We start from the raw sequence: 17,379 nt of genomic DNA, 5'->3' as shown, positions 1-17,379 counted from the left end.
GTGTAGGGAAGAATTACTTTTCTGGTCTGATATATTTTGAGTTCTGTAGGCTTTTTTTATGTTCTTGGCCATCTTGTTCTTAAGGGTAGGAAAGTCTTTTTCCATGATTTGTTGAAAATATATATTGTGCGTTTTAGTTGATATTCTTCTCCCTCTTCTACACCTATTATCCTTAGGTTTTGTCTTCTCATTGTGTCCTGGATCTCCAGGACATTTTCAGATAGGAGCTTTTTAGTTTGTGCATCTTCTCTTACTATGTTTTCTATGTTGTCTTTGGCCCCTGAGATTCTCTCCTCCATCTCTTCTAGTCTGTTGCTGAAGCTTACATCTGTGACTCATGATTTTTTTTTTTTTTTTTTTTTTTTTTTTTTTGGTTTTTTTATATCCAGGGTTGCCTCTTTTTGTGTTTTTTCTGTAATTGTTTAAGGGAGTTATTCATGTGCTTCCTGAAGATTTTCATCATCATCAGGAAAGATGATTTTAAATCTAAATTTTGCTTTTCTGTTGTGTTTGGCAGTTCACTACTTGCTGTGGTGGGAGAGCTGTGTTCTGATATTGCCAGGTTGTCTTGGTTTCTATTGCTTAAGTTCTTTCACTTTTCTCTTTCCATCTTATTATCTGTTATTATAGGTTATCTTTTTGTCACTGATTGGTGCCTGTCTCTCCTGTGGTTCTGAGGGCCCTTGGGATCAGGAAGAAAATTGCTTCTGTGTGTTCAGCTCTTTTTGGGCAAGCAGTGAGTTCTGATTGCAGTGACTCAGTTTGGTCTTTGTGGGTCAGGTGTGGAAGCTCTTGTGAAGCTGTTCTGGGAGCTCATCCCTCTGCCCACAGGTCCTGATTCCTATTTGGAGAGACCCAGCTCTTTTTCTAGGCCAAAAAGGACCCTTTTCCAGAGATCATCCACTCTTTGCACTCAGAGAACCCCTGGTTTAACTTCCCTGGGCCTATGGGTGAGGCTCACCTCTGGCCCAGTGGAAAAGAGCCTGTGCAGCTGATCTGCAAGCACAGCCTTTCCTGGGCAGATCCTGAGTCCTGATGACTGAGACCTCATTGTCAGCTGGAAAGGACCTTTTTCCAGAGAGCACAGAACTCTCTGCAATCAGAAAACTCCTGGTATGACCTCACAAGGCTTGTGCTCCAGGTTCTCCACTGGTTTAGTTGAGAAAGAACTTGTGTGGCTGATCTGTGAGCACCACCTTTCCCAGGCTACCATGTGCTGTGTCTAATGTCCAGAGTTGAGCTGAAAAACTTCTAACCTAAAACTCTGAGTAGAAAATAATCACAATGGGACTTGTTAATGGTGGTAGCTGACCCATGTCAAAAAATTTTTTTTCTACAGACATAGGTACCAAAGTGATGGGATTTTCTTTTGACTTATAGAGATTGGTCACCACTTTGAATCTACAATATGTAAATGCAAAGAATACAGACACAGAACAATATGAGAAAATCAGTGGATGCAAAGAAATAAGATTAAATGCTTCCATACAGAGAGATGGTGGCTTTCTGTTGAAGCTAGTCAAGGTGACCATACAACATCTTGGCTGTATGTAAGAGTGGTAAATAATAAGCTGTTGAAAGCATTCAGCTCTCTCAGATCACTAAAATGACATAACAAGAATCATAATAAAATGAACACAGAAGACACTAAAAATTAAAGCCTTCTTGAAAAATATTTCAGGTATGTCTGATCAAGATTTATTAAAAATAGTAAATGTTTCTCAAGTAAAAGATAGAACGACTTATATACTTTAGCTTGCTAGGATAACATCTGTCCTTGTGGGATATTGTGTTTCCTTTTATATGAGAGAGGAGTTTCTCTTGATATGAGATGATATAAAGCTAAATTCAATTTCTCGTCTGATTTTCTTACTTTCATCTTCTGGATTAAGCCTCTCAGGGGACTCTTGTCTGCAAGCATAAGCTCTGGAGATAAAATCTGCATGCTACAAACCCAGTCTGAGGGTTGCAGACAGACATTGCCATGGCTTTCCATTTCCAAGATAGAAGAGCTTACTAGGAAGAAGGCTTTAAAGGCAAAGTTATAATTTCCTCTATAGCCAAAAAAAAAAAACCATTAAAATAAAATATACACTCTTTAATTGTTTTCTTTTGGCCAATGCCATTACAATATATGATTTTATAACTCCTATGATGAAGATTTGAGCACACAAATGTTGTAATATAACCTGACCCTGGATAAACAAATTTGTAATCATACAGTTATTAATGTTGTCCACTGGACAATGATAGTATAAATCCAACAAGTAAGTATTTGGCCTTCTGGTCACCAGGATTATCAGACAAATGAGTATGGCTCTTACATATTATCAAGCAATAGAAAATCACAAAATCTATATTATTTGACCAAAAATAAAGCCAACAATATCCTTCAACCGAAAAAATATCCCAAGTTAAATACCACATTCTCCATGTATTCAAATATTACAAGGAACTCATAGTTAAATAAAGTATAATTGTGTATAATAATGACAAAATGTTATAACAAATATAAATAGCAAAAACTATTGTCAACAATAAGAGAACTTCAGGAGGATTCATAATCCCTGATCTCAAGCTGTAATACAGAGTAATTCTGATAAAAAAAAAACACAGGATATTGGTACAGAGACAGAAAAGACAGACAAGGAATAGAGTTAAAGACCCAGAAATAAACCCACACACTAATGGTCACCTGATTTTTGACAAAGAAGCCAAAGCCATCCAGTAGATAAAAGACAGCATACTCAACAAACAATGCTGGTTCAACTGGTGGTTGGCATGTAGTAGAATCCAAACTGGTCCATTCTCTTTTTTTAATTGAATATCTTTATTTTAAAAAAGAAACAGAGATAAATGTATAGATTTTAGAAGCATTTTTGCATAAATGTATATGAATACATTTTTGTCAGTACTTGATTTTTTTTAAGGTTTGATAGTGTGCATTAAAATCTTGTCTAATATAAATGGGATGGAAGACCTTTGGTTCTGTGGAGGTTTGATACCCCAGCATAGGGGTAACCTAGAGCAGTGGGGCAGCAGAGGGTGTGTAGATAGAAGAGCACCCTCATAGAGGCAAGGGAGAGGGGGGAGAGGCCATATATGGGATGGGGCTTATGGCAGGGTAAGCAGGAAGTGGGATATCATTTGAGACATAAATGAATGGTATGATTAATATTAAAAAACACAATATATGTAATTTTTAGTGTTAGTGTAATGTTGCTCCCTCTTTGTGTAATGTTGCTTGCTTGGTATTCCCATTATGGTTTTACTGGTCATTTCTTTTAAATCAGGAAGATGCAGAAACTCATAATGTTTCAAGTACTGAGAATAAATGACTACTTAATGCTTGGTCCTAAGTAAGATAATTATATGAAACCCCCAATTCAGGAACATTATGGAAGAGGAGATTTATTTTAAAATGTATGAGCTGGAGATGAGGAGAGAGGTGCCCTTATGTCTTCTGGACATGGCATGAACCCATGTCCATGTATTCACTGTAGCTTTAGTTTCTGCACATGATCAAGTCACAACATCAACAAATTCAGGCTGTACCCCAGCATTCAGTAACAATAACTAGGCCCATTGCTTTACAAGAGAAATAGAATGTGAAGATGGCTTTCCCCAGGAAGTGGGAGAATTGGGATGGATATAAACAATGCATACATCTCTAAAATTATAAAAGAATAAATAAAATATAGGTAAGTGATTCAGACAACAAATAGTTTATTGAGAGCTAATCTTTGTTCACTACTTAATAGATATTAAAGAAGAATTTCTGGAACGCCACAAGAAAGGGCATAGGATACACAAAAATGCTAATCTCTTGTGCCACTGGAATGGAACGTGCTCTTCTCAAAACATGTGGAGCTTTAGAAGACAAATTAATTTGACAAAGTATCTTGTATTTCTCTTTGGTGCATGAAACTCTTGGAGTTTGGTTCCATCTCTTCATGTTTTGAGTTAAAAATAAAGCTGTCCCCAACTCAAGATATTCTAAGTTTTCATAAGCTAGATAGTAGATCCTTAAAAGGCTCCTTAAAGCACTTACAATCCTTAAATGTTGCTTCATAATATATTTAAAAGCAAGAAAGGATATTAACCCTGAAAAACACAAAAGAGAATGACTTCAGTCAGAAGCAGAATTAATCTCAAAATTATCCAGTCTTACCTATGGGGGCAACCATCTTACATGTACATGAATATCAATATAGAAACAGGATATAAACATAAACATTGAAATGCTAAACACAATTGTTCTTCTTTGTGATTCACTGAATTTAACTAGTCAATTGTGTGAGCATCTTTGGGGGAGATGATTTTCTGGAGCATGGGCCATTAATCAGTGATACAGCACCAAGGAATATGACAAATGTGGTGGTTAATTTTATCTGTCAAAAAGGCACAGTCTAGAATCTTCAGTGAAGAGAGTCTCACTCAGTTTTGGATTGTCAGACTATGATGTGCCTTGATTATCCTGACTGATATAGAAATACCTACCCACCATAGGTGGCACCAATTCCTAAAAATTTGATTCTAAACTGTATAAGAATGAGTAGTGTGCTGAGCACTGCATACATGCTTTACTTTGTTGCTCTCTGCTGCTGACCGTGAATGTATTGTGACCAATTCTCTCAATATCTTACTGCTATGACTTCCCTGATGATGAATTGTCATCTGGAACTTTGAGGAAAAATGAAACCTTTTTCTATATAGTTGCTTTGGCCAAGGTGTTGTCTGAGGAACTAAAACTAAAACAGACCCATTTGACTAAATATTTGGTATGTACTAAGTGAACAGTGATGTCACAGCATGAAATTATGTTAAGGTAAAAATTGATACAAAATCTTTGAATAAATTAAATAAATAGTATTTATATTGTATAATATGTAATAATCCCAGAATATATAAACATGTATATATTATTTGTTTTTTCTTTATTAGTATATTGAACAAAATAATGTTATCTATTTAGTGACTTTATGCACATACATCATGTTCTTCAATCCATTCTTGCTGTTACCATTGTTCTTCTTTCTCCTCTCAAATAGTTACATTTCAACTTTCATGTCACTTATTAACACAAATTCTACATATGACAGACAATATGTGATATTTGTACTTCTGTGTCTGGATTATTTCACTTAACACAATGAATTTTCTCATAAATTGTTTCTTTTTTGTTTATGGCAGAATAAAACCCCATCTCTAATATTTATGGTTAACTTGAAAGATTATAGAATTACTTAAAAGCCTCTGGTAATGACTGTGAGTGATCATCTGCATGGCATTAACTGAAATGTGAAGACCCACTCTTTGTGTTGTGGTATCACTCCATGGGCTAGGAGACAGAATTAAATAAAAAAGAGAAAGTGAGCCAAATATCAGCATTCATTTCTCTGCTTCCTGATTGTGTATGCCATGTGACCAACTGCCCCATGCACCTGAGGCTGATTTATTTACCATAATGGACTGTACCATTGAACTGTAACAAAATAAACCCTACCTTCCTTAGATTGCTTTTGTTGGGTATTGGGTCCTGGCAACAAAATAGTAGCTAAGACACCTTCTTAACCTAATCCAGAAACCTGTGACTTAACAACTAAGCTGGTCACAGAACTTGGGGATGTAAATTATCACATTCTTTGAACCAGTAATAACAGCTCTCTGACATCCTCATTGGTCATTGACTAGGAAAAAATTCTTAGCATGTGCATTTTCTTTGCATCTATGGTTGCACAGGTTGCATAGTTAATAAGTGGTAAATATGGGGTGCAAATCTAGGGATCCTAGTCCCAATATCTCCATCCTACAATCCTCACAATGAACATAGTTAGCAGTATTGACACAAGGTATTCTTTGGTTATGTTGATCAGATGTGCCCCTTCTAATCTAGTGGGAAATATACAGTCCCTTACCATCTTGGAAGTGGATGGCATAGATGACAGTAAAATCCCAGAAGTCTGGGACTGGGAACTAAGATCAGTCTTCCTGGTGAGGAGTTTCTTATATTCATCTCGTACCTGAAGATGGAGACAAATGAAAGCAAAGTAAGCCAGGCTGAGAAATGGCCAGTCATTAAGTTTGCTATACAACATGAGGTCCTAAGTTTGTATCTTCAGTACCCACATTTTAAAAATAGAAAATCAGTATGATGCTTAACCCTAAACAATACCTACATCAACCAACAGAAAAATGGTCAAAAGTCAAGAAACATCATAGAAAAAAGTTATAAAAAATGTAAGAGCTAGCTTGAGGAGATAAGGGGTACTGTAAAGTACTGTCTTCTGGGCATAAACTCATGGTAGCTCTTGGTACCTGCACAAGATCAAGCCAATCAAAACCTAACATATATTGGATAGAAGACTGCTAGGCTCTAACCCTTACTGAAGATTTATTGAACATTGATAGTTTCTAACAGAGAAAGAATCATTCTTTTCTGGGGATATGCTCCAATGGATAGCTCCACACTCAGGCAAATATGGAAAACACTAACTAGACTTAGTAGAGTTTTTAAATCATGAAACATGACATTGGTTAAGGATTGTGTATATGTGTCAAATTCTCAAGAAGAAAGAAAATTTGGCGGTGGGTACGAACATGGCTCCACACACCAGCAGTCTCACTTCTAGGGATGTGGAGATAGAACACTTTCTAAGTCTTGATAGCAGACCAGTATAGATCAATTGATACTTCAAGCTCAGTGAAAGATCCTGTCTCAAAAGACAGAATAGAAGAGGTAGAGAGAATGCTTGGTGCTTTAAAAGTCTGTCCAATTTGCAGGAAGAACCCAACTTCAGTTCTAAACACACATGTCAGGAGGAGGCTCACAAAACCCACAATTTCAGCTCTTAGGGAATATCTTCTGGCCTTTATATGCACTATGCTCATGTGCATAGAAGAGGTGATACATTCTTCTGAAAATACCATCTGAATTCAGAGACACTGAACTTTTTCTAGACATTGCTACCTTGAAATAATCTAAGATTATGTGTTCAGCCTTATCTCCTGGCATATGTTCAGCATGTGTAAATCTAACATGTTTTTAGGAGAACAATGTAATCAACCTTACTACACTATTCAGGTTATCAGTTTTTAAATTTTAAGCCATTAAATTTTATGCCCTCCCATATCCCTACCCATCATAATATATGTGGAATTTGGAAAGGGTGATCATTTGCTGAGAGCAGCAAACAAGTTGAAAGCAACATGAAACAAAGTAAATGCCTAATGAATGTGGGAAGCAACATGTAGAAACAGGTTGATAAGATCTGCAAGTAGTTCAGGGTGCTCTTCTGGGTCAGCTATGACCAGTAAAGTAATTTCTTCCCTGGTAAAACTCTATCAAACTTTTCTTAAAATAATTCCTTGTCCCTTTCTATGCTGTGCTTTTTGTGCTATTCAATAAACTCAGGGTAATCCTTTTATTAGACAGGAGCACAATAGATAGATAATACACACAGGCAATTCAGACACATCTGACAAACACCACATTCTGGCCAAATAGGCTACAGATCACAGTCTGTAGACACACAGAAGGTCCAGAAGAAGAAGTGGGGAGTTTACAATTTCACTATTTCTCTGTCAAATTGCTCCATGAGGATATTGCACACATTTGCACAAAAATTTTATTTAAATAAAATACTAGAAATGTGGGGAACATGATAAAGACTTCCAATGTCTGTGTCTAGCCAAGAGCACAGAGCACAGGTATAAATCCACACATATAACCCATAAAACACAAAGCACATACACCCACAAATACACACAACATACAAAGCATGCACACACACACACACACACACACACACACACACACACACATACACACACACACTACAGTCCTAGATATGGAACTAGGTCTGCTACAAGCACATGCAGCAGGTGGTTCTATTCAGAGAAGCAGAAGCAAATCGGCAATAGCAGAATACCTGGCGGTTGAGCAGACAGTGAATGAGGAAGATGAAGGCCCCCTGAAGGCTGTTGATGGTGGTGAACAGGTATGCCATGATTCTTGCCAAGGAGTCAATCTGGAAAATTCCCAGCACCCAGGAGCAGCCCAAGATAAATATCTGGGCAATGGCCTTGAAGGTCAGCAACCTGGAAGATTATGTTTACAAAATAAATTGTCTTAGGAGCTGGTTTGGTCTCAATGGAGACATAGCACTGTCTAAAGATGACATCACATGGGTAAAAACGATAACAAAAACTGTTGTCCTATAGGCAATTAAAATGCTGTTGTCCACAAATACACATGTATTCAAACATTTGTGGATGTGTGTGTTGAATAAATTTTTGGTTCAGCGATGAATGGCTAAAAAGGCCCATGTACAAACACTTAGATCTCGTGTGAATGGTAAATCCATGGTTATGTGTCCAAAATTGTGATTTTAGTCACACGTGCTAGGTTCAAATGAAATGTATTTGCAGAAACAATATGGGGAAAATACTGATTATATTTCTCATATTTTAGTCTTTTATATATGCTATTAAAGTATATCCTAGAACAAGTACCTACAAAAAACTTTAAGATTTAACTATTTTAAAAATATGTCATGAAAAAAAATCTACTGAGAGGTCCTTTCAATGAGCAAATTCACCATGTTAAATACAAAAACTGTGATTCGGTGACTTTGAGTACACTCACATATCATACAACCATCACTACTATATAGTTCTTAGTTCTTTGTATTATCTTAAAAATAAAATAGAAAATAGACACATAGAAGTATAGGCTATATCAGATTTGGTAAAAGCCAGCTAATGGATATATTATAGAATAAAAACATAAATGTTAGCTAAAGAAAATATAGCATGGTCATTCAATGGAATATTACACTGCCATAATAAGAAATGAGGCAGTTCTAGCTGAAAGAATATACATAAATCCTATAAACTTCATAATAAATAAAAATCTAGACAAAGGCAAGCTGTTGCATGGTTAAATTTATTTTGATATAAAAAAATAAACTAAGAGAAGAAAAGAAAGACAGAAACAAATGAAGAAGTATTCGAAGGAGAAGAAAACAAAGAAGACAAGATAAAGACAAGGACAGTGAAGATGAAGAATTGAAGAAGAGGAGGAAAAAAATTGAGTGAGTGACAACAAGCAATGATCCAGGCTTTGGGTTAACTAGTAAATGATTTATTCAATCACTAATCTTCTGACATTGATGAGACCCTCACTATCTCTATCCATCACACTGTCCAATGTGACCTGCTTGTCCTACAGAAGGAAAGTCTGCCTCAAAATAGACAGACATTTAAAAATATTATGTCTTCTTATATGTTTTCGTGTTGAATGTGTATATGTTTATTTTGTGCATGCATATGTTATGATGTGTGTATACATGTGTGATTGTCCATGTATGTGTGCATGTATATGTATATACATCTACATGTTTGTGAATGGATATGTACTTATAATTTCATGTATGGATGTACTTTATCTTTGAAAATGTGAGTGGTTGGATATATACATGAGTGTGCATGTGAATGTGTAATTACAAGTTGTGCTTGCATGTGTGTATACATGGTTGTATGAGGGTGGGTATGTGTATGTATTGTATGCAAGTATGTGTACACTTGTAAATATGTATGTGAGATCATGTGTGTACATGTGTGTCCATATATGCTTATGTCCATGAGTATGTGTGTGCATGTATATTTCTGTTTGTGTGTGTGCATTTGTTTCCATGAATGTTTATGTCTATGTTTTATGTGTGAATGCATATATGCATATGTCTATGTTTGCATGCATAAATGCATTATGTGTGTGTTCCTGTTTATGTAAGTTATCATGCTGAATGTATCAACAATTGCAATCCATGAAAGGCTCAGTGTTTCCAGCAATTATAGCAATGCATTACTAGCTTCCTAAAGTTAACCATATTAATATCCCCTTTCTACAAATAAAGGAAGTGAGCTTTGTAGAGATCCTATATAAGCAACATAATGTCATACAAGTCATAAAGGACATCAATAGAGTGGGAAGTTTATGTCTTGACTCTTCTATTCTATGCAAGCTTCATCATTTCTCTGCAATGAACATACAAAAAGTGTACAGACTGGCAGGTGACTTAGTGGGGGAAGTGCTTAGTGCACAAACTTGAAGACCTGAGTTCAAGTCCTGAGAACCCACATAAACCAAGTGTATAACATGAATATCTGTAATATCAGTGCCCCAGAAGTGAGATGAGAGGAGACAGAAGAGTATAGACCAACATCCAAGGTGTCCTCTGACACCTACATTTGTGTCATGGTATGCATGCATCTGTACATGAACATGATATACAGAGAAAGCTGAAGGAGTGGTGAGGCTTTGTCAGAAGAAGGAAGGGAATAAGTAAAGGTGAAAAAGAGACTGTACCTTGTGTCCTTGAGTTTAGAGACTTCTGAGCTGACACTGCAAAGCTTCTGCCTCAGTACCCACAGTGTCCAGGCAAGGAGGACAGAGTTGATCTGCAAGGATAAGTAGAGGGTGTGTAGACACATAGATAGACTGACCTTGACCAATCCATCTACACATTGAAATACGGCCTCTAGTAACCCTTCTTAGATGGAGGATGCCAAGTTTTAATCCTGAATTTGTCAGGCCTAAATAGCTTAGACTTGATACATAACTGACAGCTTCCCAGCTAATTTCTCTTCTTCCAATTTAGGGTGGACAGCAGAAAGCCATCATCACCACTGATGGATCCCCCTAGGACATCCCACTTTTAGTTATCCAACCTTCTAGTTTATGCCACAGCATTCAAAGCCCATTTCTTAAGCACTGAAACTCCCTGCCTGCTTCTGAGTCTACAGTGTGAGTGAGGATAACACATACCTCTGCTATTACACTGTAGCTACCATGCAACAAATTATTCTTTGTTGTTCCCATGTACATATTTTTCCACCAGCTGTTTCCTATCATTTCAGTTAAAACTGAAACCAATGTTGATGTCACAGACTGTGACCCAGAACATTTGGTTCCTTCTCTTTAATAGTATTCCCTCAGCCTTCTCAAAGTAGTGTGATGGTTGAGTATTAACCTCAGCACCTAGAAGGCAAGACCCTAGGAACACCAGTAAGAAATGTTTAATTTAAGGTTAGTCTGTGAGTACGCATGTGGGCGATTATTTTGGTTAGTGGGAAGACCTAGCCATTGTGGGTGGTAGCATACCCTAAGCAGAGAGTTATGAATATATGAGAGTAGAGAGAGTGAGCTAAGCACAGTGCATAAATTCATTGCACATTGGTCTTGACTGTGAGTATAATGTGATAAACTGCTTTGAGTTTTTTTAGTCTTGACTTCTCACAGATATTGTATATATCTTGGAACTGTGAGACAGATAAACTCTTTCTCCCTTTGGTCAGAATATGAGGGAGAGAGGAAGATTTTAATATAATTATACTCATTTTTCCCTTCCTTGTCCTTTGCCAAGTCCTCCAATATACTCCTTCTTGCTTTCCCTGAAATCCTTGGCCTCTTTTCCATTGTTATTACATATACATATGTGTATGTATATGTATTGTATACATATATATTCCTAAATGTGACCTGTTTAGTCTGTATAATATTACTTATATGTATGTTTTCAGAGATGACCATTTGGTATTAGATAACCAGTTGATATGTCTTTCTTGGGAATACAATTCCTATACTTAAAGCTCTGGGGACATTATAAAAGAGGAAACAAAAATATTCTAGAAGCCAGACTATCAGGGATTTTGCTGTGAGATTATATTTCCTAAAAATGTCAGGAGTTACGCCCAGAAAGTCTATACATGACAGAAGAAACATAGGCTGGACAATAACAATAGCAATGGACATGTTGAAGTGGGTAAGGGAAAGACCATGAGGCCTCAACTCTACACAAAGAATAACAGAAAACCCAGGAGTGCTATGATTGGGAGAAATTGGCAGTGCTTTTATCAGAGCAACGGGGAAGGTACTAAGACAGTAAGGTTCACAGAAACCATGTACATGGGTTTCCATGTTGGCAATATTGACATCTGAGGGTCAATCACCTATAATGCTAGATGTACAGCACTCCCTTCTTGTAGTTTGATGAACAACTTCTTGGACACTGCATTAAATTCCAGTGTTATCCTCTGTTCTTGTTGTGAGAACAGAAAAAAAAAACTTTCTCATCAGTTCCCTGAAAGGCAAACTTGCCCCAGTGGTCTAAGGGGATTATTTTTCTTTACAACTAAAATTTTCAGGAGAAAAAATAGTTTTGAAAATTTGGAAGTGAGTGAAATAAACATTTCAGCTTCCTCCATTCTGGCTAATATTCATGGTTCTGGAAGGCTTAGTGCTGAGCAGGAGAGAACAGCCATCAACAGTCTAACCTCTCTAGACCCTGTGTAAAATTTACAAAATACCAACCTGCCAGGTAAGATATGCCTACTGGTGCAATAGTGGGATGAATATTTTTGGAGGAAACCACCTACTTCCTGATTAGATTTAAATCCCATCACATAGAAAAAATATGTAGGATATAAAAATGCTCTAACTTTTAAGACATAAATATTTCATTATTATTTTATCCCCACCATTTTTTTCAAGCCTGGTATGTATTGAGTAACAGTCAATATCAGGCATTGTACTAATTTTCCTAATCACAATCTCTATTTTCCATTACTACCCTCCATGAAAGAGCTGTAACTGTGAGGGAGAAGAAAATTCTTTGATACAGCTAGACAAGTAAGCATGTAGGAAGTCCCTAAGGGGGTCACTAGAAGATGTAACAGGGCTTGTGGAAAAGTATAATGCTTATGTAGCAATCTCTAAGCTGGAACAATATGTCCTACAGTCAAGACTCGGGAAATAAACAACTCACAAGTCTCAGGAATCTCCTAAAACTTATAAAATCTTCAAGGCCCCTCCCTCGAATATAGAAATAGTAATGATTCCTGGGAAGGGAGATTCTCCAACCTGCTAAATGCCTGATTCATGGAAGGATGTCTGGGAAGCTTTTAATGACTTGTACCCCAACTTGGCATGTTCCCTAGTTGATTATTCTCAAAACATTTATGCCTCCCAGCTTTCTAATGATGCAGCTGCCTTCAATCCATTTATGCTCAGAGTTACCCCAACTCATGCTCCTATGTGTAAACCCAGTAAGTTCATTGGTCTGCCAAACTGAACTGAGGTAGAATCATTTCTTTGGTAATAAATGACTACATCATTCAACACTGAGCTCACAACTAACTATAAAATTTGCTCTGTTTTCCACTATACATTTTAACATTGATTGGTTTATTCTGGTTTCTCTATTGTTCTCTTTTATGCCAATGTTTGGCTGTCTTTTTCACTATGGCTCTAAGTATAATTTGAGGTCAGTTATGGTGGCAAGTCCAGTTGTGTTCCTACTTCTTAGGACTGATTTGATTGTGGCCTTCTGTGGTTCCATGTAAATTCTTAGATTGTTTTCTATTAGTCTCTGGAGGATTTCAATGAAAATTTAACTAAATATGCAGATTACTTATAAAACCTAGTCATTTTCACTATACTAATTCTGTCAATCCAGAAACATGGATCTAGAATAAACTAAAAATGACACAAGCAAATACAGATTTATAAGTGGCAGAAACATTGCCTGACAAGAAGTGAAAGTTGGATTGAAGGCAAGTGGCAAAGAAATAGTGTTTGCCACAGTTGGGCTTGACACAGTCTCAGTTAGGGGGTTACACAAATCAGACTGGCCTGACAGTGTACCTGTGTGTCTTGATTGCTAACTAATGTTAAAGGTCCCATCCCAGGGTGGAAAGTACTATTTTTACAGCAAGTGGTCCTAAGATGTATAACAAATCTAGCTAAGCAGGAGTCATTGCCTGGGCCTGAAATCAATATTGTACCATGGGTTTCTGCTTCAAGTTCCGGCTTACATTCCTTCCCTGATTTCCCTCAGTGGTGGGATGTTACCTTGTCTATGTTAGGATTTCTATTGCTGCTATGACACACCATGACCAAAATCAAGTTAAGGACGAAATGGTTTATTTGGCTTATGCTTCTCTATCACTGTTCATTATTGAAGGAAGTCAGGACAGGACCTCAAACAAGGCAAGAATCTGGAGGCCACAGGTAATGAATGCAGAGGGTGTGGAGGAGTGTTAGTTACTGGCTTGCTCCCCATGGTTTGCCCAGCCTGCTTTCTTATAGAACCTGGGACTTCCAGCCTCTCCCATTAATCACAAATTAAGAAAGTAAGATCCTCCAGCTGGAACATATAGAAACATTTTCTCAACTGATATTTTTCTCCTTTCAGATAATTCTAGCTTGCGTCAAGTTGATGTGACACTAGACAGAATAAGCCTGTAGACTGAAATAAATCTCTTTCACCCCTGATATGCTTTTGGTTATGTAATCTTATTGCCACAATAGAAATGAAGCCGAAACAATGCCCAGTGTCTTTAAATGTCACTTGGCTTCTGCTTAGTTCTCAAAATTTCTCAGTTCACTTCTAATCGTCACCATATCGCCTCGGTTTCTTTTTCATTCCTTTACTTTCTTTCTTCCTTCCTTTCTTTCTTTTGTATGTAGGGTTTTTGTACATAGCAATGTAGCCTATAATTTGATATGTAAACCAGATTAACCTGAGACTGTAAGGTATCTTCCTATTTGTACATGCTAAATGTAGTTTTTTGTTTTTGTTTTTGTTTTGTTTTTTCACTTTCTCTTCCATTTAACATCTAGACCTAAAAACAAAACTGACAGATGTAACTGTGGGCTTTTTCACTCACACCCAAGTTCCAAAAAATAATGACTATGAGACTTATTGTATATGAATAAATGCCTAGGCTACAAGCTTTGACTGGTTCCTGCTAGCTTGTAACTCAATTATCTCATTTAAACTAGTCTGTTCTGCCACATGGCTGGTTACCTTTCCTCAGTTTTATGTGTCTCCTCAGAGTTCAGGGAAAATATCTCTCCATGTGTGACCTTATCCAAGAGTTCTCACTACCAGACTCCAACCTACTGCATTCTGACTCAGCAATAATCTGTCACCTTTTTATTAATAGGTGGTGTTTCCATACAGTACACAAAGATTCTTTCTACAGAAAAATCTATCTCCTATTAACTTCAAAGCATAAATAAGAAAAGTTGTTGTCCCTTATACACATTTTGGTTGTTTCCATCTCTGGCTATTACAAATAAAGCCACTATGAACATGGTGGAGCACCTGTAAAAAATATATATATACACATTTTGTACTTAAGCATCAATAAATTTGACAGAGAATTTTCATCCGGATTCAATTACATCCTACCTCAGAAACCTCAAGAACCAAGAATCACTGTAAAGAGTTTTGAAATTAGCAAGCTTCACAGTATGATGACACTTTCTAACTTGACCAAGGAGAGGTCACCAAAATGTTCTTGAACAATTGTCTTCCCTACCATGATGATCATGCAGACGGGACCCAGAAAACTCCAGATGAATCCTGTCTCTGTATTCAGCCAGCATCTGTAAAGGAAAATACAGGAGGCTGCAGACTGACAGTCATTCAAAATGCTGGTTGTGGGGTGGGAGGATGGGTGCCAGTTGGATGTGAGCCAAGATGGATTCTGGATAAATACTCATGAGACCTTTGCCTAGAATGGAGTCCAGGGTAATGATCAGTTCAAGACTTTCACAGAACTTCCTACCTCCATGTAGTCCTCCACTAGTACACTGTGTCATTCAAACCTCAACACCAACATTTCCTCCAGTAAAAACTCATTATTCATCATTCTTGACTAAGGAATATACTCAAAGACTTACAATATTTTTACTCCCTCTTCTTCATTATTTCCTAACCTTAGGTGAAGGAGTATTTTGTAGCTCTATAATTTGGGACAGGGCCCCACACTCTGTAGTTTGATTATGGGGTTTGGATTTTTTGTTGTTGGTGATGGATTTTTTGTTTGTTTGGTTGGTTGGTTGATTGGTTGGTTGGTTGGTTGGTTGGTTGGTTGGTTGGTTGGTTGGTTTTTGGTTTTAGGGTTTTGTTTGTTTGTTTTTGGAGGTTTTTGTTGTTTTGTTTTTGTTTTTGTTTTTTTTGGTTGTCTCTATTGCAAAGAGAAGTTTCCTTGAAGAGTAAAGACTACATTTATTTTTGGGAATAAAAACAAATATTTAGAATGTGGTTAGAAATTATGCTAATTTAGTAAAATGTGGGCTGTCAACTGTCCTTCAAGATCTATAACTTCATTAGCCCTGTAGTTGGTTAGGTTTCTAATAATAGAAAGAATTTATCTTTTGTCAAGCTGGTTCTTTTTTTACTTTTAATTGATTCCTTGTGAATTTCATCCTCCACCCTTACAACTTCCCCCTCAAAAGAAAACAAACAAGCAAAAATAAATAAATAAATAAAATGTTAAGACCTTGTCATGGAAGCTGCTGCAGTGTATCACACAGTATAATAATCTTTTGTGCCAATATTCATTACAGTGACCATTGAACTGATTTGAGGCCTCTGGCTTCTGCTACACTATCAATACAGGATCATGACTGGACTTCTCTCAGATATCTTGAAGTTACCTTGCGTTTGGGAGATTATGTAGCTTTGGTTCTGGAGGACCAGCCCCTTCATGCACTCCAGCATTTCATAGATGAGGCAGATGTTGGGGTTAGACAACTCAATGCCCTGGATCTGGGCCTGTGTGATAGCTGAGTTAGTGGTTCTCCCATGCTCACACCACCTAGGAAGCATTTCAGCACTGCCCAGGTGAAGAGTGGGGCCAGATCACCAGAGCACAACAGCTGTCAAGGGGCAGAGCCAGCGTTCCTGCACTTAGGCCCACAGGGCTGGATCTCCTTTGTCCATAATACCAGGCCCAGAACTATTGTCCTATCTAGAAGAGGTGCAGAGCCCTCATTGAGTGGGTATTAAGTCAAATTAGAGAGCTGTTGGTTACCACCAGTGCTGCACCTGTAGGGTTATCAAGCCATGCATTATTTTTGTGATTTGAAGGTTTCATGTGGGAGAAAGGCTACAAGACCTCACCCTACACAAAGAATTACAGACAAAAGTAGGGAATGCTGATACTGGGATAAATAGTCTTCCCTTAGAAAGAGCATACCAACTGATCATGTAATACTCAATTGTCAGCTATGAAAGCATATGTACAAGTAGCATTATAGAGACTGAGCAGGTTTTATTTATGCATTTAGGGAAACAAATTAGCTCAACTAGATATTCCTTCTCTGGAATAGTATACTAAGACAGTTGTATGTTCTCTATGTAGTAAATGTTTTGGTGGCCCTGATAGCAATATAACTATATATAACTATATATATATATATATATATATATATATATATATATGTGTGTGTGTGTGTGTGTGTGTGTGTGTGTGTGTTTGTGTGTGTGTGTGTGTATGTATATGTGTGTGTGTGTGTGTGTGTGT

At 37.1% G+C, this 17,379-nt stretch overlaps 1 protein-coding gene across 1 annotated transcript in view; it reads right to left on the bottom strand.

The window, feature by feature from the left end:
- Window positions 1–3,840: 3,840 nt before the first annotated feature.
- Window positions 3,841–17,379, bottom strand: part of ADGRE1 (adhesion G protein-coupled receptor E1) — a gene marked incomplete at its 5' end in the record, with an annotated part of 105,895 nt that continues 92,356 nt past the window's right edge. Inside the window, 5 exons of the mRNA XM_080917534.1 lie at window positions 3,841–4,104; window positions 5,919–6,023; window positions 7,932–8,100; window positions 10,370–10,461; window positions 15,388–15,454. Coding sequence (XP_080773660.1) covers window positions 4,099–4,104; window positions 5,919–6,023; window positions 7,932–8,100; window positions 10,370–10,461; window positions 15,388–15,454 — 439 coding nt within the window. The 3' untranslated portion in view covers window positions 3,841–4,098. The remainder of the gene's footprint in view (window positions 4,105–5,918; window positions 6,024–7,931; window positions 8,101–10,369; window positions 10,462–15,387; window positions 15,455–17,379) is intronic.

The sequence above is a fragment of the Micromys minutus genome (assembly GCF_963924665.1).
Source record: "Micromys minutus genome assembly, chromosome: 5".
Lineage (NCBI taxonomy): Eukaryota > Metazoa > Chordata > Mammalia > Rodentia > Muridae > Micromys > Micromys minutus.
This window is presented reverse-complemented; position numbering and strand designations above follow the sequence as displayed.